General features: G+C 38.5%; 1 protein-coding gene across 1 annotated transcript in view; it reads right to left on the minus strand.

Annotated features, from left to right (window-relative positions):
• The window catches only part of GRID2 (glutamate ionotropic receptor delta type subunit 2), a 765,483-nt gene that overhangs the window by 199,484 nt on the left and 539,779 nt on the right, over positions 1-26,220 (minus strand). Inside the window, exon 8 of the mRNA XM_074589573.1 lies at positions 21,694-21,813. Coding sequence (XP_074445674.1) covers positions 21,694-21,813 — 120 coding nt within the window. The remainder of the gene's footprint in view (positions 1-21,693; positions 21,814-26,220) is intronic.

Raw genomic sequence — 26,220 nt, forward strand, 5'->3', positions numbered from 1 at the left:
ATATAGTGCTTAAAATTCACATGGATAAATCATCCTTGGAGCTTAATTGACTATACTGTTCTGAGTATTTTGTTAAATGGTTTAAATACTTGTAAAGTTGTAAAAATGCCTTAAATGTTATTACTTCTGCACCTAAACTTAGAAACTTAAATCTTTAATTGGTCATATAATTGGCCAAGTGCTTTCATCTTCCTAGATGGTTGACACTCTTAGCTCCCATTAACTTTGTAAATTTAGATCTCTAACCCCTACGAAGGAAAAAACAACTCTCCATGCTTCTAGTGTTTTCATCAAGTCTACTTTTAGTGTAGGATGATATTTCCCTCTCCGAGGAACAATTATGTAAATAAAATTAACGTATATGTATTTATTTACATTACACACTTAAAAACACAGCTAAAATTGCTTTTAAACGGTTTACTGTTTCTTCTTACAATCTTACAGTTTAATCATTAACATATATGTGGGGTTTTTTTTTTAATTACCGATGTATTAATTCTATAAATATCCTACCACGAGAAAGAATGGGAACTTTGGCTGTGTGGGCTATTTTATTTAGTGTATATTCCACCACTACACCATTTCTGAAGTACTCTAAAGGGTCATAAATGAAAATTTACACCTAAAGGGAGTCTAACATATCTAAGGGATTTCAAGCAGCTTTTCTGAATTTTCTAGAGATAATTTAGTCTTGTTGCAAGAAAAAAAAAAAAAGAAAAAAGAAATTAAGCATTTCAGCAAAAAGTATATATATATGTCTCTATGTATTTGTGTGTGCGAAGAATTCTATCTAGTCTACAGAAAGATAAAAACAGCTCACAGTGAGGAGGATCTATCACAAAGAATAACTCAAGCCAATAGAAAAATCAATCCAATACACCACAGTTAGAGCATGCAGTCTAACAAATCCACTAATGATCAAACATCAGGAACAAAATTTGAAGAGTAAACATTAAGTACCACCACATGACAGAAAAAACAAATCTGAAACAAGATAGAAATGACCATAATAAGTGATATCCAATCATGACCAGAGACCATAACGTGACATAAGCTAAAGGCATAAAATTAAATAATTTCCTTCTCATAAATCTGTTGTCAGCACTCATGGTACCTCTACTGAACTGCTCCATCAAAGCCTAAACCCAAAAATAAATGGCAAGTGACCCTCTTCTAATTCACCATCCAAGTCACTTGGCTCATTACACACTTACATTAGAGTGATAAAAGTCTGGTGAGTGAGTCATTCGGCAGAACAAGAAGAAAATACAATTTAGCAGCTTCTCTGAGTCTATCTATCATCATGTTAGGGAGGAGCAAAAAGAAGAAAAAAACGACGACAAAAACATTTAGAGTTAAGAAGGCAAGGGCAAAAGTCCTGGAGGTTAAGAAGAAACGAGGAATGAAGTAGTAAAATGGCTCCCTGTAAAGCTATTAATCTCAGACGTTAAATGCCAGACACCATTTCCTGCGACTATCTCAGGCATAATGTATTCCTTATTGCTATAAAGAATACTGTGATGGCAAAGCTCTGAATTTACCATCAGCACTTGGGAAGAGATGATATGGGGTGACTTTCCGTTCAAAGAGAGGTCAACAGAAAGAACAGGAATAAAACCAGAGAGGCCAATAATATGCACTACTGTCCATTAGCAACCCATAAGTCTTTTGCAGACTTTCAGCAAGCGAACCCTTCCAGGATCTTAGGCACCCTCTGAAACAGAGATTTCCAAAAGATGTTCGATCGCCAGGGGGAAAAAGCCTCAGGCCTTTAGAAATAGATAGAAAGACCTGGAGTCAAAAGTCCATCTCATCTTTGCGGCATCCAGGATTTCTGAACATCCTGTATTTGAGGCTGGGCAATCTATTTTCACACAGAGAACTCTGTGGCCTAGGGCTTTATAGGAAAACTGTAGGCCACTAGCTTTTTTGTGCATGCACCTATATGTACATATGCATATGTGCATACATATTCATGAGCTTCTGTATGAACTTAAAATGAAACTGAGCTCAGCCAAAAATTTTTCTCAGCTATCCTAGGTCTTCCTAGTTCTCTGTGCTTTCAGGGAGGGATGCAATTTAAAGGCATTATCACTATTTCTGCATAAATAACATATACAAATAATAAATTATTCAAGTCTTAAAATTACAACCAGGCACTGTGTTGGGAATTCTTTTCATTAGTTGAATTATGGGGAGAAATCTGAGGGCAGTGGTAAAAGGCTAAAAATAAATGTTTGGTCCTGATTAGTTTTTCAACTTACTAGGAAGTCAGTAGTAAAAGCCGGACAGTGATTTTCTAACTGTAAAAGGGGAGCAGAGGAGGTATCTGTATCCAGCTTTTAGCATTCCACACTGTCCACCTGCACTTGGAACCCTTTAACAGCAAAAACAAAGCAAAAGAAACAACACAGAAAGCCAGCATAGGAATCAGCCATATTCTTTGCCTTCCCACACTTCTCCCAAAAGAGTGTTTCTTCCTCAAAGCTCTTCTGTGCCACATTGACAGGGGCACAGGAAAATGAACATCCTTGCTATTGTATCACCCAGTGATATCGGAAACTAAAAGAGTAAAAGAGATGTCTTGCCATTCCACAACATTATTAAAGGGCTTCTCCCTACCACTCGCCTTCGTCTCCTACGTGCTTGCCCCATTCTCATGTCTCTAATTTGCACAAATTCTCAGCCTAAAAGTTGCCTTCAAGTGGAGATCATCCAGACTAGTCAAATCCCATACACGGGCTATGTGGAGAAATGCACGAGCCAGCCAGGTTTCTATTTCTAAGTTAAAACGTTGGCCTTTCTGCTAATACAGAAATAGGCAGTAGAGAATACTAGCTAGTCATGAATCTGTCTCCTTCAAAAATGCAGTAGGGGATGGGACATATCCCACAAGACTGACTTGAAATAACAGCTACAGAAGAAAGGAGGCAGGGAACTGTATGGCAGCCCTGAGGCACTTTGCAACACTGTGTACCAAGATTGCTGCATCAAAATACACTGCATTTTTAAAACGTGTCAGGATTCCTCTCTTTCTGCTGTGTTGAAAGAGATATGATTGTTTCCTCTTTCAGTAAAGACACAGACAAAAAATTAATAATCATCTCTCAACCTGGTTCTTGAATTGTTTTTGCTCCTTCTAATTTCCTGCCAAAGTGTGTAGTCACTTTGCAAGGTGACATTTGCAGAAGCTCCTTACAGATTGATTGGCTAAACTGCTGGGGAGCTGAGAGAATTCATATAAAGAATGACCTCCATTCATTACAAAGTCAGACCTGCTGATATTGCCACATGCTAGAAAAGTCCACCCGCTCCCCACTCGATGCTCAGAGAGGGCCGCTGCTGGATGTGGACCACAAGCAGGACAGGGAACAATAGGCTGGATGATCTGCAGAGTTCCTGATAACCCTCTGGTGAAAAGTCAGGTCATGGTGCTGCCTACGGAGTGCTAGACAGGAAAGGAAAAAAGCAAATTTTCTTGGAAGATAGCCTGCATAGTAACAAAGAGTTACTTGGAGGGTAATGGCAACTTCAGGCAGTAAACATGCAAATCCCTCCTCTTTGTGAGCATCTGCAGGCTCTCCTTGTCTTTCCATCACGATTTGTCTCCCTTTCAGCCTTTTCCTTGGAAACTGCTGCATTCTTGGTGTAGGTCAAACTTTCTATCACTGGACGCGCCTAGTCCTCTGTCCTTTCAAAGCAAGCAGCTCGGGACAGGGGCACTTGCCAAATTTGCATTTGGTACAGAGGAAGTCATTGCTCTATATAAAAACATCTAACACAGATTGATACTTCTGCTATGGAACCAACAATGGCAAACTGTGTTTTAATATTTCTCAGTACAAAGCAGCATGCCTGTGCTTTGACAACAGAATAGACACTGAACTGTTTACGTGGCTCTGGACATGTACCAAATTTCTGTTTTCTTTTACTTCTTTGGCTTGAAAAAACACATTGGCAAAAGACAAGACGTGTTGGTTTATTTTTGCCCATTCACTCCTTCAGAAATATTGCCATAACATAAAACCTCTGAAATATACGGCAAAACATAACTTTCATCAAAAATGATCCCTTCGGGATCTGTAAGCTATATATACAAAATCCGTGGCATTTCTAAATTATAGTCCCTCCTGCAGTATAAATTCACAGCCTTTCCAAACCAATAATGCTATCACTGAAGAATTTGTTTGATTACTTTGAAGTAAAACACAGAATTGACTGAACTTTAACTACAGTCCTTGATTTAATTTAATCGGATTTAATCATGGCACAGAAATGGAAGCTCATGCTTTTGTGCTTCATGTGCTTCAACAAAACCTTTCATAATAGCATGTGCTTAGGAAATCAGTCATGGTTTAAGGCTCCATGTATAAGGGTCAGTGCTCCCAAATATCAGGCAAGAAGCATGGGTTCAGGGGTAACCGAGGGACCTTGCAAAACTTGATCTTCTTTTCACAGATACTTGGAGGAGCAAAGATATTATAGGCTTTGAAACTAAGCTGTGAAATTATGTAGCTAATACCTCCAGATACTTTCACAGTTTTGAACTGCCTTCTAGGGCAGCACCTCCCTCTACGTGTTTTAGCCATAGATTACTAGTTAAAATATGCACTTCAATTAGCTGTCTGAAATTAATACGTTTTAATAAAATAGTGACTAGTTCATTATTCCAGCAAGCAATTAAAACATCATTAGCTTTTTCACTGTTCACAAGACACACGGACTTTGTTTAAGGCATTTTACAAAATATTTCTATACAATTATGGAAAATGGTATATCGTCATGATGTTTGGATAAGGTTGAACCACGCAAATAAATAAATAAATATTTCTGTACACATAAAGTCCACACATCACAGACCAAAACAGGGAGCTCACTCACAAACTTCAAGCTGAAATAAACAGTACAACCATGACAAATTCATGGATACTTATTAATCCACAGTATCCAACTTGCTATGATTTCCTAGAAAATAACATTTGCACCAAAGGAAAACCTTTTTGCTCTTGGGTTAAGGTTTGTGAGGAGACCAGTTTTAACTCTCACCAAGAGAGGGCAGTGAAATATCTCAAATTATTAGATCCCACACAAGAGCCGTATACCTTTATAGCAAGCATGATAGCAAATAATCTCTGCAGACATTTAATTTTAAATTCTGTGGAGCATTCAACTGATGCTGTATTATTTTTAACTAACATCCTCCCACCCCAAGCAACTGTACTGTACTGTTTGCAACTGGAAAAAACAGAGATTATAAATAAAACTACAAGTCCTTATGAAATAAGAATTTTCTCTTTTTTTTTTTTCTATTTCAAATAGGTTTTTCAAAGCAGAATATTAAGAAAGACCTGCCTTCTACAGCCAGGCTCATAGCAGTGTATAAGGTTTTTTTTTCAATTTTAGCTGATTTCTCCAGAATGCGGGGACTTGACCGCTTAGCTCTATCCCATACTTTCTCTTCTTTCAAAATCCAAAATGGCAAGTTAGAGGGCTACTTTTTTTCCCAGCTCTTAATGATCTTGTTACAGGTAAGCAGCTGAACTATGCTGTTCTGGATGATTGATTTTTTTGAAGAAGTCAGTATATCAATTTTTTTTTGCCTAAAGTTATCTCAAGACTTTTAGGTTGGGAAGTTTAAATTGCCCGATTCCAAAATCTTTCATTAAAATATCTGTCATAAGTCTGTTATTTGTGCTTTCCAAAGGACTGCAACATCTTCAAGTTAATGGCCTCTTGCAATTCTGAGTCTACTGCTATCCACACAGTTTGAAAAATACAGCAGGCAAAAAGCCAGTACCTTTCTCTTTTTCACACCCAGGTGAAGATTACTGTTTTGCCGAGCTAAGATAACAACCATCAACTGAACACGTAACCTTTCAATGGACAGAGGTAATCCACAGGAAGATATTTTGTCTCCTAAAGAAAGATTTTTGGGTTTATGTTCAACAGGATTTAAGAGAGATCACACTGATGATAGAGTCTGGCCAATCTGACACATGACTGTATATGATTATATTTGCACTTGCCAAGACACCTTGCAAAAGATATGGCAAAAGTGTTTAAAAAAAAAAAAAAAGAAAAGAAAAGACAAGGAAAAAGAGAGAGAGATAAATGCACTTCCACTGCATTTTATCAATGGCCTTCGAAAGCTTTGAGCGGTTTTAGGTCCCGTTTTTAAAATGGATTTAATTAGACCAGACACTTCTAATGGGCTTTCCCTCTCTTTCTAAGGCAAGTGGAATGAATAAGAAAATACAAAATAAAATAATGATGAGGGCAAACATTTCTTTAACAAGGTATCCTAACATTCTGTGTTTTCTTTATTGATGTTTTCATTTTCTCTTGCAGAAATGATTTGCCTCAATATGCTAAAAGTGGCACAACAAACTAGAAAGCAGCTTCTAACGTGTAATGGACTGACTGAAAATTTAGATGTTACAAAGCTGTTAGAAAAGAGCCTAATAAAACTTAGATGGAATATACAACTGGGTCCAAAAAGAATTCAGAGGAATCGGTCTGTAATAAATGTGGGGTATGATGTTACATACTGAACGCATTAAACAAATGGGGATGCGGTACATTATCAGAAAAATAAGATCAGAATTTTTCATTAAAGTTTCCGATCATGTTTGTCCTTATCTCCCCAAAATTGTAAAAGCAGCATGAAAATCTTTGCCATTAAATCAGTTTGATGTGAAATTCACTCATCTTCAGACTGAACAGAAATGCTTCAGTACGTAGGGATGCTAAAAACATTTGTATTCAGTGCATCAGTCCCTGTTTAATGCAATCTGTTGGTGGCCTACAGTCACAAAGCGACATAAAGATTGTACTCTCACGTGGGAAGATATCCATCACTTAGTTGGTCTTGTCATGTTTGCTTTCCTGCAGACACAATAAGTGGCAAAGCTAAAAGCAAGCAGGGCGTAAGGTCTTCAGCAGCAAAGTTAGCAGCGAGAGAGGACAATAACTTCCATATGCTGTTCAGCATACAACAAGCCCCAAGGCCAAACAGAGAAATCAATTTAACTATCCAGAATCAGGCATATCAAGGGACTCATTATAACTTTACTGTAGACCAAACTAGCTGTGAATTATTCTAGTCTTTTAAACGTATTTGAAAAGGTAATTTGTGAACAAATAGGTCACAAAATATTGGGGAAATACAATTTACCTTAGTCTACACTAACCAAAAGGCTGTACTTTAAAATCTTTCTGCTAGCAACCAGACACATTGACTACCCAAGTACTGTAGATCGGACTTCTGGATAAAATAATTCCATATATCATCATCATTGTAGAACAGAAAAGTCCACCTTATCTTCTTCCTCTGCAACAGACAGTTACAGAGATAAAAATCCACCCATGTGGCACTTCCTCTTCCAAGTTGCAGCCCCATTCTGGAACAAACTCCATGGAATTACACCCATTGACCCCTATCACTACCGAAAATCCACTGTGTGAACAAAACCGCTCTAACAGTGAAGTGGCCCCCCGCTCTGATTCAAACCTTGGACTACCCCTCCCATAACCTTTTCTGAGCAGGTTTTTCCCAGCGAATGTAAATGCAACCTTTCATGCATTTTATGCCATTTCCTACATTCCTGCTGCAAAGCATGGACGCTCTCAGACATTATTCTTTGCTAATGCAACATTACTTGTGCCACACTTTGCAAGACAAAGCAGGCTCATGCAGTCTCACACGTCAGAAGCAGAACTTGCAATCTGAGGAAAAAAAGATGAATGAAGCAGCAAGAAACATAGACCTAGCAGCAGGGCTGGACGGCTGGTCCAGGGATTGCAAGGAAGGAAGTTGCTGCAGAGCAAAGATGAATAGGAAGATGAAGATAACTCTTAAGGTATGCAGGAATGGAAATGAGGGAAATGAGTTTGTAAAACTGTTAAACTGCAGTGGCATGAGTGGGACTAATGCTCCCTTTAAGAAGTTAATAAATATTTTAACAAAATTGCATTAATTGACACTGTTCCAGTGAGTGATAAGTGTGGTTTAATCATCGATATACGCTATTTAACTAGATCCTAAAAATATTTATTTTCATACTTCATATGTTTATGTCAAATATTTGTCTCAAGTAATATAATACACAGTTTAAAATAAACTGACTAATGAGGTCTCAGACATGCACATTCAATGGGGAAGTCACACATTTTATCAGTACGGAATAAATTTAGAGAGCTAAGAGTACCTGAGTACTACTTCAGAATACTAATAAGTTTAAAGTACCGATACATTATAGAGCCAAAACTGATGCAAAACACCAGTATCAAGGCTTTAAAATACAATCTATTATTTTTAAAAGCAATCAAGTTATAATGCAAGATCAGTAGAGGTGTATGCAAACTGCATATTGCATGAAAATATTCATAGAAAACACTTAAGGCTCATTATTAAGGCACTCCATTAGAATGCATACTTTAAATCAGATTTTTATGAGCTGCAAATACATTAATTATTATAAAAGTGCATTAACACACACACACACCCCCAAACCAACAGAAAAACTGAATCCAGAATTTCAGACTAATAGCTTTATGACTAGATAAGCTGCGGAAGCAGCCTGGTTCAGCATGGATCAGGAAAATGCAGCAAAAATGAGGCTAGCTCTGAGCTTCAAGGGACACAATGAGGAAGCAAAGAAGAGACGGAAGAAATACAAAGAGGCAAAGCAGCAGGTAAATGAATTGGAAGCACACAGAACTGCCAAAGATAAGACACGCGAAGGGTAGCACGATTAGCACAGGAGAGCAGGGCGGGAGAAGAGAGCGCTCTGGCAATATCTGCAATAACACTGGAACCACTCGTGTAATGGCGAATGGCCCAGCCATAGCAAAACAACCCTTATTTCTTGCTCTAGCCATGGGTTGGCTCCTAATCTCTGCTTTTGCTTTGGCTTCTTTATCCATCGCTCCTAGTCAGAAATGTTGGATAAGTCCATGAAAAAACAAGGATCTTTATTTCCAGGGGTTAAAGGGAGACACCATTTCCCGTAGCACGCGTTTTACTCTCAACGTATGTTTCTGCTGTCTGCAAATACATTAAAGTTATTAGTTATAGTTAGTAAGTTATTAGTTTGAATCCAAATGTTAGCAACTTCAAATTATTTTTTTTTAATCAAACATACCAGTTTCAACACATTATGCTACATTTTTCTAAACCAAATCATAAAATGCTTTACGTATATTACCAAAATTAAAATTAGTTTCAGCTCAAATTTCACCAGAAGACCTTATGCAACTTATGCCATCCTATTCTTTTTTGTTTACGCAAGAAAAATATTCTATCCACAGCTACACTTGAGAGAGAAATAGCCATAACAAGTTCCAAAGGTTTTGAGAAATGGAGAGTAGTCATATCGGAAGTAACAAGGTGACTATTTTCTAACAGACTTCTCCCACAAGTGCCAGAGACACCCTGCCAAATTCCTCAAAACATAATATTTCCCCCCATTTACTTCTACCCTAAAGACTTTCAAAGCCTTGTTAGTGCTTCCAATTTCCTGAAAAGCTTTATCTTTTGGTAAAGAGGTTCTATCAAATTAAATTCATTCAGTTTACAGAGATGAAAATGTAAAATATTTGAGACTTAATACATATCACTTTTTCTATTACTTCTGCTGTGTATTTTAAAGCAGGAATACACTATGACAAGAGTATTTATTGTTAATTTTTATTGTAACTAACCCTTTGATTAAGGCATTATATCATAACTTTTAGAACAGGCAAAAATCTGAGCCCTGTAATTTTAAGGCTGAATCATAAAAATCTTTCAACACTATGAAAGAACTATAAATATTATGAAGTCATCCAAAGCTTCATCATCCTTATCTTTATTATTTGTAAAGAACTCAAAAAGTGCATGAAGGTGGCCCTCACCGATTACAAAGAAGTAACTTTTTATCTCTGGAAATCACCTTTAAGATTCTTTTAATTGCAGGACACAGCTATAACCACTTCAGCATTGCCATAAATGCAATATTGAGACAAAATGACATATTACTTCTACTTCTGAAGTTCTTTTGGCAGATAAGAAAATGTAATTGAAAACTTTTACTTTACAAGTTATGATTTATGCATAGTAAACTCTGCCATATTTTGAAATACATGAGGTAATTTAGCTAGAAAACACAATACATTATAAACGATACAGCATCCAAGTAGAAATCACAGGGATGCTTCTCTTTGTCTTCTCAAATATTGCTATTAGTTTCTTATGTGTCTTAAAACCAACTCAACAAACAAAGATTTACTGTACCTTCATCAGTGTTGTGCTAACAACAGCGGAAAGCAATTTCCACAGTTTGACGCACCAGTGCTGAAAGAGTTGGCAGACGTGCTCGTCAAGCCACTTTCCATTATCTACCTGAAGTCATGGCTAACTGGGGAGGTCCCAATGGACTGGAGGGTAGCAAATGTAGCGCCCACTTACAAAAAAGGCAGAAAGGAGGATCCAGGAAACTACAGGCCTGTCAGTCTGACCTCGGTAGCAGGGAAGGTCATGGAGCAGATCATCTTGAGTGCCATTACAAGTCATATAATGGACAAAGCAGGGCATCAGGCCTAGTCAGCATGGGTTTATGAAAGGCAGGTCCTGCCTGACGAACCTGATCTCCTATGACAAGATGACCCGATTACTGGATAAGGGAAAGGCTGTGGACATTGTCTACCTAGACTTTCGAAAAGCATTTGACACTGTCCCCCATAGAATTCTCATGGAAAAACTGGCGGCTCATGGCCTGGATGAGCATACGATCTGCTGGATCAAGCACTGGCTGGATGGGCGGTCCCAAAGAGTGGTGGTCAATGGAGTTAAATCCAGCTGGCGGCCGGTCACAAGCGGTGTCCCTCAGGGCTCGGTGTTGGGACCATTTCTGTTTAACATCTTTATTGATGACCTTGATAAGGACATAGAGTGTATCATCAGCAAGTTTGCAGATGACACGAAGCTAAGCGGGAGTGTCGATCTACATGAGGATAGGGAGGATGTACAGAGAGACTTGGATAGGTTGGACCAATGGGCCAATGCTAACGGTATGAGCTTCAACAAGGCCAAGTGCCGGGTCCTGCACTTGGGCCACAACAACCCCATGCATCACTACAGGCTTGGGGAAGTGTGGCTGGAGAGCTGCCTGGCAGAAAAGGACCTGGGGGTTCTAACTGACAAGCGGCTGAACATGAGCCAGCAGTGTGCCCAGGTGGCCAAGAGGGCCAATGCCATCCTGGCTTGTATTAGAAATAGTGTGACTAGCAGAAGGAGGGAGGTGATTGTCCCCCTGTACTCAGCACTGGTGAGGCCACACCTTGAGTATTGTGTCCAGTTCTGGGCACCTCAATACGAGAGAGATATCGAGGTGCTGGAGCGAGTGCAGAGGAGGGCAACGAAGCTGGTGAAGGGCCTGGAGAATAAATCTTATGAGGAGCGATTGAAGGAGCTGGGACTGTTTAGTTTGAGGAAGAGGAGGCTGAGGGGAGACCTCATCGCTCTCTACAACTATGTGAAAGGACATTGTAGAGAGGCTGGTGCTGGTCTCTTCTCACAGGTAATTAGCGATAGAACAAGAGGGAATGGGTTCAAGCTGCAGCAGGGTAGGTTTAGGCTGGACATTAGGAAAAAATTCTTCACGGAAAGAATTCTTCACGGTCAGACACTGGAATAGGCTGCCCAGGGAGGTGGTGGAGTCACCGTCCCTGGATGTGTTTAAGGCTCGTTCAGATGTGGTGTTAAGGGATATGGTGTAAGGGAGAACTTTGTAGAGTGGGGTTGATGGTTGGACTCGATGATCCCAAGGGTCTTTTCCAACCTAAATGATTCTATGATTTATCCTCTTTCTCTTTAGCTAACCGTTGTACCCACGTGCATTTTCTGGTCCAACCCAAACATGATACTCCCAGTTGACTCAAGCTATTCTCCCTGGTGGGCCCCACTATCCTCTCGCCAGGTGACGGCTGACCCTTGAACTTTTTGATAACGTAACTCTTTCTGACACCTGCCTATAAATGCCTATATCCTGATGAATTTGGGAACCTTTAGCAGCTTCATAGCATAGAATCACAGAATGGTTTGAATTGGAAACCACCTTAAAGATCACCTAGTTTCAACCCCACTGCCATGGGCACGGACACCTCTCACTGGACCAGGCTGCTCAAAGCCCCATCCAGCCTGGCCTTGAACACTTCCAGGGATGGGGCAGACACAGCTTCCCTGGGCAACCTGTGACAGTGTCTCACCACCCTCACAGTAAAGAATTTCTTCCTGATATCTAATCTAAATCTCCCCTCTTTCAGTTTAAAACCATAACCCCTTGTCCTATCATTATGCTCCCTGATAAAAGAGTCCCTTCCCCATCTTTCCTGTAGGCCCCCTTTAGGTACTGGAAGGCCGCTATAAGGTCTCCCCAGAGCCTTCTCTTCTCCAGGCTCAACAACCCCAACTGTCTCAGCCTGTCTTCATAGGAGAGGTGCTCCAGGCCTCTGATCATCTTCGTGGCCCTACTCTGGACTCGCTCCAACAGGTCCATGTCCTTATACTGGGGGCTCCAGAGCTGGACACAGTACTCCAGGTGGGGTTTCACCAGAGTGGAGTAGAAGAGAAGAATCACCTCCCTCGAACTGCTGGCAACCTTTCTTCTGATGCAGCCCAGGATGCAGTTGGCTTTCTGGGCTGCGAGCGCACACTGCTGGCTCATGTTGAGCTTCTCGTCAACCATCACCCCCAGGTGCTTTTCCTCAGGGCTGCTCTCAATCCGTTCTCTGCCCAGCCTGTATTTGTGTATTTGTTCATGGATGTTTTCACGTGTCTGCCCACTGTAAATCTACTCCCACGTCTGTGGAGGCTGAGGGTAGTAGATATTACATATCTCTCTATATATATAGATAGGTATACAGATATATAGAGGGAGCTCTCGATGGAAATCCACAGGCCCTGCGCTTTCATTGAGTTCAATTACCAGTTCCCCAATCAGCTGTTGACTTGGCTAGCTCCTCTAGATCCCACAGCCTGTGGAGGGAGGACTAAAAGGAATAAATATTTGGTTTTAGGTTTTTCCTGCTTTAGTAGAAAGTGATAGTGAATACTCTACGGCCACAGAGGCAAAGGTCATTGGACTTATGAGGGCTGCTTACCCCACTGCAGGAAAATACTGCCTACTACTGTCAACAGAATATCATTCAGTATCATACTCAATGAAATACAGTCTTTAAAAAAACACAAATAAACAAACAAAACCCCCAAACCCATCCCCTCCCCCAGTGAAAAATAAACAAAACCCAAATCGACTTGCTTCCATCTCTGCTTTACGTGAATATTCAGTGTCTAATAAGACACGTTTTCACATTTTCCTGCTAATAGGCTAGCTTGCAACAAAGAGATCTTACTGCGAAAGAAGACAGTTCTGCCTACTTTAAAACTTGTACCAGCAAAGTTTTGATCAATATAAGCCTTCTAGGCCTTTCATATGTACCATAGGGGCTCATTTGACATTCACCAGCCTACAATACAACATTGCCTTCAAGGAGAAGTCCCTCACAAAATGTGCAAATTAGAAACAACTTATTGAAATGTTGGACCAGATGATGTTTGAGTTCCAACCTGGGCTGTTCTAGAATTCTATGATTCAGTATTGTGGGGAGACATGGTTGGCAGGACATAGCAGGCCATCTAATTGTGTCAGTCTTGGCTTGTGATTCTTTACGGAAAAAGCAATTTATCAAATCTTGTGAAATATGTTTAGATCTACTTCCATGTATTATGGACTAAGAGCCGTGTTACAACTCTTTGATGTATCAGCCTTCCCAAGGCTGTGCATTGTGCTCTTAATTCTGAGAAATGAACAATACCCTTCACCCTCCTCAAAAGCCAAAGCTAAATGACCCATTTCCTACTACCATCTCTTTGTGCCTCCAGTTAAAAGAAGCAGCTCAATTTTTTATCATCCCTCTCTCCCATCTACATGGTTTTCCAATTACTATTAATTTTTGACTAGGATACCCAATTTACATCCAAATTTGGATGGAAATATTTAACTTACTGAAGATATAGTTATTATCTCCCTCTCCACATGATAAATTAGCTACAACACTCCCTTCTTTGGATTAATGGAGGGTTAAATGCACTTATTACTTCTTCCTACCACTGGAAAATGTATGTTTGTTCCATTTACAAGTATTCGTGAAATGAAGCAATTTTTACCAGATGATAGCTTTGATCAAAACCAAACCAACTCTAAAGAGCAAAAGACAAGCATTGAAAACTTTTGAAAACTTCAATTCTGGAAGATGCCTATAATTCATTGAGAATCCCCACCTTAAAACAAGTAATTCCAAGTTGAGCTAAGTGTTTTATCCTATTGATTTCAAAGGATGATGAACCATATTCTTGAAGCAGCACCCACGGAGTGCTCCCTTAAAGGTGAAGAGAAGTCCCTAATGGGATTTCCAAAATCACATAGAAGCATTACTGCCTGAGAGGTCAATGAAGCATTAAGTCCATTCTTAAATCATACACAGTTCCTTCTGACATTATTCAAAATGTCAGTTTTGAGGCACTTCAAAGTTCCCAAGCACTTCAGGTCTCTGAAGTGACTTACAAAGCTAATTTGCTCAGTTGAAGTATTTGAGGATAAAAATTCACCACAACTTGCCAGCCAGTTCTGCAGATCCGTGTTCACTGGGAGGCTTTCACAGCTACTCAAGCAGAAGAAAAAGCCGTGTAACGACAGTAAAGGTATTTCAAAAGCGTCCCAACCAATCCTACTGAAAACTGCAAAAATCAAGTTTGGAAAAAACAAAGTGATATAATCCCTTAGCATGGTTGACCTGAGGCCAGCTGCAAGCAGTTCAAGAGGAAGAGAGGAACCCAAAAATGAAGAAAAAAATGTGTAACAGATACGAATCAAATTTCACATGCTACGTTAACCTGACCAACATTCAAATCCAAATTCCCTTTCCCACCGTAGTCATTTAAAAAACACCACCACTCTATTTCTGCTATTCAAAATTTTTCAGAACAAAACAAAATCTCTGCTGTGAAAAAGAAATGAATGAAGTTCTGTAACATTCTTTGCTCTTATGCCCATTTTGAAGCACAGAATAATCACACAGGAGCCACTGCGGTTCAGCACTTGCCTAGCAGCATCAACAGAAAACAGGAGTTACTGACACAATTTCAAGGTTGGATTTTTTTTTATTATTTTTTGACTGATCTTTCTTAAGTTTCCATTGTCATAACAAGATATTAAAGGAAATTAAAAACACAGCTTTGAAAGTGGAAACTATTTCTTCTGTTCTTTGCTGTCAAGACAACTGCATTTTCGACAGGAGATGGGTAAAATGTAACCTCTTATCCCAATGAACAGAAAATGCATAAACCCCATGAAGCTATATAATGTAAAGTGCATAAAAAAGATTTCTCTCTTTCTAATGAAAGCAATCAGTCAAAATAGGCAGTTCCCAATCCACTGAAAACAGTTTTCAGTAAGAACATTCATATCCATTTTGACAGGGATGAAAATTCTGAGCAAGAGATGGACTCATTCCTGCCAATATTGCCAAGAGAAATACTACAGAGCGCCAAGGTCCCAAGGGGAATGTCTTTTTGACATCAGCCCTTCTCCCCAGGGTCCTATTGCTTTCTCCCCTACTACCACCCTGCATTTTCCCTTTTCCCCCCACTGTTCCGAATGCAGGAGCAAACACCTTCTCATTCCAGAGTGCTGCAGTTACTCAGATGATTGAAAGATTTTTTGGGGGTTCAAATCCCATTGCTCTAGCCCTATAAATGTCACTGCTAAAAGCCATCCACCTTCATGCTGAAAACTGAGTAAACGTGTATCTTAATTATTTGAGTTGAATTTTAACGCAGGCACTTAATCTTATTAATCTAGACTGCAAGATGTGGACGCACACTTGCCTTACAGCCTATGTTCACCTGTTTTACAACAGGTCCCGCTATGTTCAAATGCCTGAGCACACTGCAGCTCAGCAGACATGACTGACTGAGCCGCTTCTAAGGAGAAACAGGTGTTATAACATGTCTCTGCTGCACTGTGTTTGCCTTGGCTTTGTGGGCATTAGTCTGGAGTTTGAGAGTTTGTGTTCTGGGTGATTTTGCTCATAAACCTGATGCTGGCTCTCATGTATTCCTGGTGGATGTCCTGCTCCACAGGCGAATAATTCATGTGGAACAGGTTGCTACATACAGGCAGTAGCAGCTCTGCTCTGCATTTATTAACGATCACTAGAAGAAGGACTTGAACCCTTGTCTTCCATATTCCTGTGGCAGCATCCACCAAGCCACCGAATCCATCTCTGGCTCCTTTACTTTGCACTTGTTATGAACACTGAAATACTCACTCATCCAGACCCTGGGGTCACCTGGACAGTCCAGCACCAAGATTTAAATTTACCCACCCTCCCCACCACATCTGATTCAGAGTCTTCAAAACCTGACAAATTCTCCAGATTGTACACTATTGACTACTTTAAGTAAGTCTGTCTCTTTCTCTGCAGTCTCAGATTTTAAAAGAAAATGCTTTATTCAAAAGCACAGAGGGAGAAATTTTTTAAACTTTTAGATTTTTTAAAATTCAGGAATACAACTATGGATAGAGGCATTTTTTCCATTTTCCATTAGACTCAAGTATGCGTTTAGTTTGACCCTTAAGCTAAAGAGAAGTGCACTTGCAAGTAAATCACAGTTCTCTACTAACACTAGTTTCATTGTACTAACATGCAAATTCCCAACACTTTCCAGTCAAATTGAATTTCATTGAAATTTCACAAAAGATTTGCAGAAGTTAGAAGAAAGTGAAGAATCAGTCACCGTATCTTCATCTATTGCATTGCACTAAATAAAGGAAGGAAATAGTACTCTTCAGCAGCTTTACAGCAGATTTAAGTACTGTACTGAACTGGAACAGCAGGTCCCAGTTCAGCAAGGTATTTAATTATCTCTTTACCTTTAGTACTAAGTAGTTTATTTCATTTCTAGCAGGCTGCTTATGTATTTAACATTGCTTTAGAGAGAGTATCGTGTTAGTACTGTGCCATGTTCATCTTTTCTATCAACACCAGAGGCAAAGCAGTCAGACACAGCAACATTTCTTTTCAACTCACTAGAAAATACACCATCAATAATGTCTCTGTAAATTGCAAGTATATCTTTCAGTCACATCATAAATTGCATGTCAACCTTTAGAAACACCTGAAACAGATCACAGCTTAAAGTACCAGGTGCTGATACATACACATTCTTTAAATCACATTACAGAGCTCTACTTTTGATCACGATCACAAAGGGAACAGGTGAACCCATCATGTACCTCAAGTAGCTAACCAAGAAGCCAACCAAGAAGAAAATACTTTGTTCGCTATTGGTTACTAAATAGGGTTAGTTAATAAGTGTCAGCAGAGCTGTACAACTTCTCTTTTTACCTAATGAACCAAAAGGGAATAAGAGATAAAAGATACAAAAAATGAGTTTTAGCTTTATAAGAAGAGACAGCAACTTCCCCAAGATGAAAACATACGCATGGAATATATGTTGCTTTGTGATGCAAATGTAAGAAAAAATTATACATAGGATAACAAAGCAATGCCACTGTTGTAATCAACAACTGTTCTCAGACAAAGTGGAAGTAGCAATTATTTTACTAGAATGAAAACAAAAAATTCAATGCAATTTTCCCATCTCTGAACAAATAACACAACTATAGAATATTCCACATAACCCTTAATAATCTGTGAAACAAAAAGCTGCATGCATTAACTCCACAGGGAAGGTCCCGCCATTCTCACTGGCAGAAGGAGAGAGGATAACAGTGACAGGGAGGCAGAGCAAAATGCACCACAATCTCCAAATGTCCACACGTGATGCGAAAAGCTGTGTGGGAACAAGAAGAAAGTCCACTAAACTTCAAAAGCTGTAGCACAGAGCCTTTGAAGACAAGCCCGTTCTAAATTACAAGGAGCACTGGAAGAAACGTGAAAACCACTTTATTTCTGCAGTGCTGTTTTCTACACCACTAAGATATAACACTGTACTCCTCTGAGCCATCAAATCCCTTTTGTTCATTTGTTTGTTGGATGGTTATTCACAGGAACGGCAGCTTTTATTTCAACAGTATAGATAAAAGTATTGCAGTGAAATTTAAATGTCAAAGAATACATACTCAAATGTCAAATACCAACAGACAAATGCCAACAGAGAAATGTCACAAATACACCCGCGTCTCCCACTGAATATAACTATATCTCCACAAACGCAAGACACAGCATGATGTGTAAAAGCAAGAGTTTTTCCTGCAGTTCCTCTGGGACAGTAACACCACTGGTGCCAATAAAATCAGTATCTGGCAGCAATCAGAGTGTATTACTCCAAGTACCTGACTCTGGCGACACATACAGTCTAAATGATCCGTGGTCGGCAAGGTGATGGATGGCATTTACAGGAACAAATTTTTTATTTCAGGCCAATCCCATGCCTGAATTTGCTAACCTGTCTCTAGATGAAGGACCCCAACACAATGAACTTCCACAGGAATGCTCCCAATGCTTTCCAGGTAGGACAGTAGCCTGTGAAAGCTGAAGGAGGGGACTTGCGCACAGTTTCTTAGTTATCTTAACTTGGCAAATAAAAACAAACGCAAACATGAATTCTTTGTGTTTCCTAAATTGTTTGCTTTTTTGAGTCCTAAGAATATTAACCTATGAATATAAGTGAACTTTTCAGAAGTAACCAAATGAACTCCAGAACCCAAACAGAACTGACTTCAAGTAGAATTTGGACTCTTGAGAAATTTGAGAGCTCTTTAAAATTTTACTTGCTTTAATTAAGATCAGTTGATTGGTCCTCAGGAGCAAAATAATAAAAAAATTCTTTACACACTTGACTTGGTGTGAACTTCTGGTCCCAACAACTTCAATGGGCCTTTTGTCATGATTTCATCCTCCATTATCTCCTATGAAAGTACTTGGAAACATGTTAATTTGGGAAGATGCACATGTTTAGAAATTTCAGTCCGTCTGATAATTATAGCTGCTTCCACCAGAGTCGAGAAATAAAAATGGTTAGGTAGTTCTGTAGTCAGACCACTAAATACACGAAAATCTGAAGTGCACTTTAATTAGTGTAGCTAACAAAAATATATCTGACTCCTGTAATGATTGTGATTTGCTTCCAACACTAGTGGCTCATACACTGTAAAGTAAAACCTACTCAAAGATAAAATATGTGAACTTTTGTCAAAAGAGTAAAACCAACATATAGGATTTTCTCCTCCAAAATTTTCTTCTCTAGCTCTGATGTAAAAGTTTTCAGATCCCTGGCTTGTTCTTTTAACTTTGTGACGTTGATTATAAATATTGTATTTATTTTAAATCCTTTTACTTTTCATTTAGGTGTAAAAATACATTAATTGGAATTATTTTGAATTTTTTTTGAAAGACGCTTCCATCAACAATTATCACATTCTCACAATATACACAGAAATTTCTTTCTAAGGAAAATTAATTTCTCTACACGAGGACACTTTCTAAAGCTTTCTCTGGATCACTGAAGGCTGTTTAGAAAAAAAATTGGAGCAGATTAAATCTGTTCTGCTCTGGACACTTTCTTCTTTTTAACCAGCTGCAGTGAGTCACAAAACTCTGAGGACAGACATTTATAGCGCAACAGGAAAATTTTCTTATAATCTCTACATTTAATTTTAAACACTCATCTCAGCAAACATAAAAAATACATACTTTCAGTATCTTACTTTTTAACTTTGCTATTCTCCTGAACAGGGTCTTGTGACACTGAGTTTCACAGTCTAATGACATTCTGTGCAAAACTCTATTCTCTTTGTCCGACCTCAAATTCATTTCCTTTCAAAGACAGTGAATATCTCTTTGTCCTTGAACTGTGACAAAGGGTAAACAAGGAAGATTCAAAAAGCCTGTTTGTACTATCTCACTGTTTTGCACAACTTACGTGTGCCCATTGTTGTTAATCTCTTCGTTAAATGTAAACTGTACCATAGTTTAAATTTGCAATATAAATCTAAATTATATCAGCGGAAAATAGTTAGAAAGGCTAGGAAGTCTTTTTGTACTTCTATATTTCCAAGACCTTTCTGTGGGTCCCACTCTCTCGTCTATCTTTTTGTGAAACGGTAGAACACAATTTGATGCTTCACTCAGGCATTCACCCAGACAGGCCCGAAGACAAAAAACAGCCAAAGTCAACCAATTAAATTAAATGAAGAGATACAGATTTGCCTTAGAAAGGACTACCTGGGGTCTCTAAAGAATAAATAGCTCCTCGATGCATAGCATGGAAAATAAATCAAGTCAAAATATGTTGAAACAGACTGAATTTATAGGTGAGGGAATAAGGACTCATCCAAAATTCTGGTCACCTAAAGACTTTGCGAAGCGCATCTCCAAATATCAACAAGATCCAGTTCCATTTAGTTTCTGAAGCATCTGTCAGGATCTCTGCTCAAGGTGACATAGCTATAGGCACGTGTGTACATTAAGGTATTGACAACAGATGAAACAGCAGGAGCAGAATAACAATCCCAATGAATAGCAAAGGAGACAGTTCAGGAGTTTAGAGCCACTTTCAACTTCTTATTTCTCTCTCCCTTCTTTCACAGCACTTATCTGTTACTGCAGAAGGTATGCAGACAAATGATGTACTTCATCATATAGTGACACTGACACATGGAACCAGTTTACCTATATTAAGATAACTTTCTCCGTCTTTTGTTTTCAATCACTTCAAGTTTCTCACATATAAAAACTAGTGTGATCTGATACACTAAATGAAGGGATCTCGGTATTATCTTTCAGGAGGTCTGTCTTTGGAAGGACAAAAGCCTGTTAGTCTTTTATTTCCCTAAGAGGTACCACGTGATTTTTGCTACTTTTCCCATCCCAGATGAGCAGTTGTCCAAAGGGAAGGATATGAAGACCTGCTTACACTGTTCCTTACACAGGAAGTGTAAGTTTTGGGTTTTTTTGTTCTTTGTTGTTGTTTTTTTTGTTTGTTTGTTTTGGTTTTTTTTTTTAGACTAGCAAAACTGAAATACCAAGAAAACGTAATTTTGCTGGAGTTGTATGCCATTTCCTCAATCTCATTCCAAGTATTTGGACCGTGTCTGGCAGCTGAATACATAACATTACACTTATTCTGTAAAATTTAATTCCTACTAAAACGTCATGTACTTATGTCATGAACACAAGAGATTACAGGAATTTTGTCTATGATACAACAGATCTTCTCTTTCTGTAACTATGAATTTGGATCTAACAGTCGTAGCATCCCACTTTGACCATAAGTATCAAGTGTCAATCTGGGTGCTCTAAATATAATTCAACATAAAATTTTCTGTTTTGTTGCACGGGTTCCAAAACAACAGCTTTCACTGGTCTTTTGGGACAGTTGACCAGCAATTTAACACATTCTGTATTACAAACAACACCTTGATCAACATGACCTACTGCAAGGCCTCTTTGTAATAATACAATAGATGGGTATCTAGAAGTTCAAGACTTCTCTCCCATTTCTTATTCTCTTAACGATACACAACACTATCTGCCATCAAGCACTTTTCTATTAACATAGAACATAAGAAACGTTTTTAAAAAAAAATCAGTAAAAATAGTCTCTTGTTTGAATATATGTAGGCTCACCTTGCGGATGCCTCTGCCAAGATCTTCTCCATAATTTGTCCCCAAAATTTCAAAATGCACATTGGGATTCCCCCCATTTTCTGCAAACTCCAGTTCTCCAGTCAAGCCATTCACTCCACCCTATTGGGAAAAAAGAAAAAAAAAAAAAAAAAAAAAGAGAGAGTGGAGTGAAAAATCAGAAGTAGTCAATTATAATAACCTTCTGTTTCTCCAGGGGATTTGCGCACTAACCACGTAGAATACATACACAACTGGCAGAACTAGGACAGTTTTCCAGAGATCATATTTCCCTAAAAATTCTGAAACCTAAATTGTTGCTGCATCATTTAAGGTCTTCACAGAAGATTCAAACTCGGCAATGCTAAGCAGGTGCAATACAAGCAATAGCCTTACCCTTAGTGCATTTGCACTCCAGTTTTTGTTCTTTGACCCATCAGCATATATGTATAGAGAATCTAGTTCCATTAAAAGAAAAAACAAAGTTTTGCAACTAATTTTAGTGGAAGAAAAACTAAAGATAAATATATAAAAGGAATTGCACAAAAATTAGTTTTGTTTGTTTATTCTTGCTTTTTCCCCAAAAACATTTCTCACCCAAAAGAGATTTCCACATAAGATCAGGTTGAGTTTTGGACCAAGCTGGCTGTTTTTTGAGCCCAACATAAGTGATCTGCACAAATGAAAAGGGGCTTGTCTAGCTGAATATAGTGATTTTTCTGTTTTCCTCCACAACTCTACTCTACTACTGAGAATGCATGAGATGAGCAACAATGCAGCATATTTGCAAGCTTGCTTTTATTTTTTATTATATATACTACATAAACTATATATTTACTATGAAGAATCACAGTTGAAAGGGCTATACATGCCACAGCAATACTTGAAACATATTCCAGGGTTAATTCAACATGACACACATTTCATATTTGTATAAGTATTGTGATGGCCTGAACTGTAAAATCAACAGAGCCACATGAAATGCCTACAATGAAAACCTTTAGCTTTAAAAAACGTCTTCAGTTCTCAGATTCAGAGAAAATTAGATGTTTAACTTACTCCCTCAAAAAAACTGGAACAATATTTTAAGTATGTACGAGAAAAGAATCTGCCTCTGGTGTAAAACCTTATGAAATGCATAGCTTTTCTTCAAAACATAAGGCAAGAGTTTCACAGTTGTGATAGTTCTTCCAGTTAAGAGCTTTATTATTTGAAGTGAAAAAGGTGGAAAATAAACTCTTGCAATATAAACTACCTAGCTAAGCACATGAGCTTTGCTGAATCATGATTTTAAAAGCTCTATTCTCACATATTCAGTTTGGAGAAAATCCAGGAAGGAGTACAAAATTTGCATCTCCATTTGCATCTCCAGATTAGTATCAACTACCAAAATGTTTTCATTGTTTTATAAAACATTAATATGATTATAATAAAAATAAGGAAGTAGATCATTGAGATAATACCTTTAAAACTTACTAGAGACTAGTACTGTCAGGGAGTAATATATAAATATTTCATGAAGTGCCATTTTCAGTTAAAAATAAGATAATATATATATACTTAATTTTTTTCCAATATTTTTCATAATATTTACTTTTTGGATGAGATACTAAAATAAAAACTAAAAAAAAAAAAAAAAAGAAAAACCAACATCCTGATTAAGGGTACATCTGCACAGTCTTTTGCAGGAAGACTCCAGGTCATTTTGCCCTCGGTGAGAGCCAGCCAGGCAATTTTGATGCACGTCACTATGGTTGGCGTGATACTGAGGTTACTTATTAGCTTGAGCACAGTCCTGTAATAATCACACCTTCGTGGCTTTTAGATTGGGGTTAGCACACCTCTGGCTGGCTCAGGGTAAAGACAGAGTGAGCTTGTGATTTACCTGCAAAATCATTTGAACATATCCTCAGGTAAATAACTGAGTTTGACAAATATAAACCTATTCTGCTAACTTAAATTTGACTACATCCTATTCATGAACCAGAAATAAAAACCTGTTCCAGATACCTTTTTTTCTCATATGGTCTCATCTAGATTTTTGATTAATTAAGCCAGAATTTCATGGTACGTGTGATGTAGAAATGCCTGCAAAGCATCACAGATTTGCAAGGCGTGGGATCCCCCATCTGACCCCTGCAAGTCTCCATCTGCCTGACTTGCCCTCCCTGACAGCATACACCTGTCTCTAGTCCTGCACCCCTCTGACTCCTTACCATATAATGCTTTTATTATATTATACTTCATGTTTCCTATATTACTTCCTAAAACTTTTTCCCCACAACGTGAATTAAACCTTTGGGTCTGAGGTAGGTAAAGCATAAAAATTATTTAAACTGTTATAGACCACCTGAGCTGCACCACGATTTCAAATGAGCCACAAACAAGGTCTGGCAAAAGGAAGGGAAAACTCTGGAACAAAATGATAAAAGAAAGGAAATATTCAACAAAAAAAACCCCATACCTGTTAACACAGGTGCTTTGTACAGCAGAAAATGTTTTCCTTTTTTCTTATTTTATGATAAAGTAGTTTTAAATTGGAACTTTCAATATTGAAAATTAAAGTGACTTTATTTTTCAGATTGAGAGAGCTCCCAGTTAATTTATGGGACATGAAGATAGAATCATGTCTAAAATGTAAATGACTTTTTGAGACTTGAAACAGCAATTTAAAAATTTAGGCAACTTTAAAAAAAATTTTTTTTTTTTTTATAACCTTTGTCCTTATTTGAGCAAATATGATTAAAAAAAGATCATTTGAAGAAGTATTTCACCGCAGTTACATATGAAGTAATAAAATACACTTTTTAAGAAAACAGGATTCTTTGGAAATACACCATCCCTAACATATAGTACAGTTTAACAGACCTACCATATTTTGGAATTGAATCTTTACCCAAACCCATTGTGTAAGTTTATTTACCTTGATTTTTAAATTGCTGCAACTCTTGGGGCAAGATACAAAATGCAAGTCTGTTAATTATTTATATTTGTCTGAAATCCAGCAGCAACCATAAAAACAATTTTTCTCGTTCATCTATTCTGGCAATTTTATCATGCTTTGAAAATTTCTCGTGTAAGCGCGTCTTTGATTAGAGCTTTCTTTCCTAGACCGTGTACATCTGCAAATAGTGTAAAAACAGCTCAGATTAGATGGGAATGCCCCTGGCTTGGGAAGGGCAGAGGCAGAAAGACAAACAGTAAAGAAACACCCCTATAATACCAACAACAATACTAAACCTGATCAGAAATTTCTTAGAGGTCCTGATGCCTTCTCCCTGCCTGGGACATACCTTGCTGGACCTGTAGGCCAGGCAATCCTGTTATTGCTCTCTACTAGTCCTCATTGTCCCACGCAGCCTTTTTACAAGGCTTACATGAGCCTGTTTCATTGCTTAGGACTGATGGAGTGGGGCAGCATATTGCCAGGAAGAGTTTCAGAACACTGTTCCAATTTTTCTGCATAGTCTTCCACAGTGTGGATCCCTCTAAAACTCTTTCTTGATTTATGGCATGAGTTTTATCCCTCTGCTAATGCATAGTGGAAGGAGATCACAGAGGAAATGGCCATCTGTATGACAGGTACTGATCCAGTAACTGCCTGATGAGATTTTTCCAAGTTATTTTAGCGTTAATTATGATAATGGAGTAAGAGTCAAAGAAATTTTTCATTCCATTTAACTTACAGAAACAATGCTTTTTGGGGAAAAATGAAGACACATTTATTATCTACTCTCTCAAATTCCTCTAAGGTTGAGCTGCAACCATGCAATTTCCTGACACATTCAAAACTGAAGAGTGAAACGTCAGTTGTTAGGACAAAAATGTTTTACTTAGGTTTCTGATCACTGCTCTGGGCTTTGCAGAGCTGTTATAAAGCTTGGCAATATAGTTAAAGCCTACTTGAGTCCCGTCTAGACTGGCAAGATAAACGACAGTTTATATATGCTGAGGCACTACTATACTGTAAGTCCCTGAAGAAAGCACTATTTACCTAGCCGTCAGGACCCCACTTGGGAATGTCAGCTTGCCAATCATCAGTTATAAAATACTGTACTTGCTCTCACAGCTCCTGTTCAAACTTCCTCTGTTTTTCAAAGAATGGTTATGCTCAGACACTAGCTATTTTACAACTAAGGAAAAGGGCCAAAAAGATAATCAAAGGACTGTGAAGCCTGCCATATGAGGAAGGCGGAGAGAACTGGGTTTCTTCAGCCTTGAGAAAAGGAGGCTTAGAGGAGACCTTATCACCATGTTCCAGGGTTTAAAGGGTGGCTACAAAGAAGATGGAGGCTCCCTTTTACAAGGAGTCACATGGAAAAGATGAAGGGTAATGGGTATAAGTTACTCCGGGGGAGATTCAGGGTGGACACAAGAGGAATATTTTTCACAATGAGAACAATCAGCCATTGGAATAACCTCCCCAGGGAAGTGGTGGATTCCCCATCCTTGGACACTGAGATTCGTCTGGACAGGGTGCTGGGCCATCTTGTCTAGACTGTGCTTTTGCCAAGAAAGGTTGGACCAGAT

The sequence above is a fragment of the Larus michahellis genome, chromosome 5 (genome assembly GCF_964199755.1).
Source record: "Larus michahellis chromosome 5, bLarMic1.1, whole genome shotgun sequence".
Lineage (NCBI taxonomy): Eukaryota > Metazoa > Chordata > Aves > Charadriiformes > Laridae > Larus > Larus michahellis.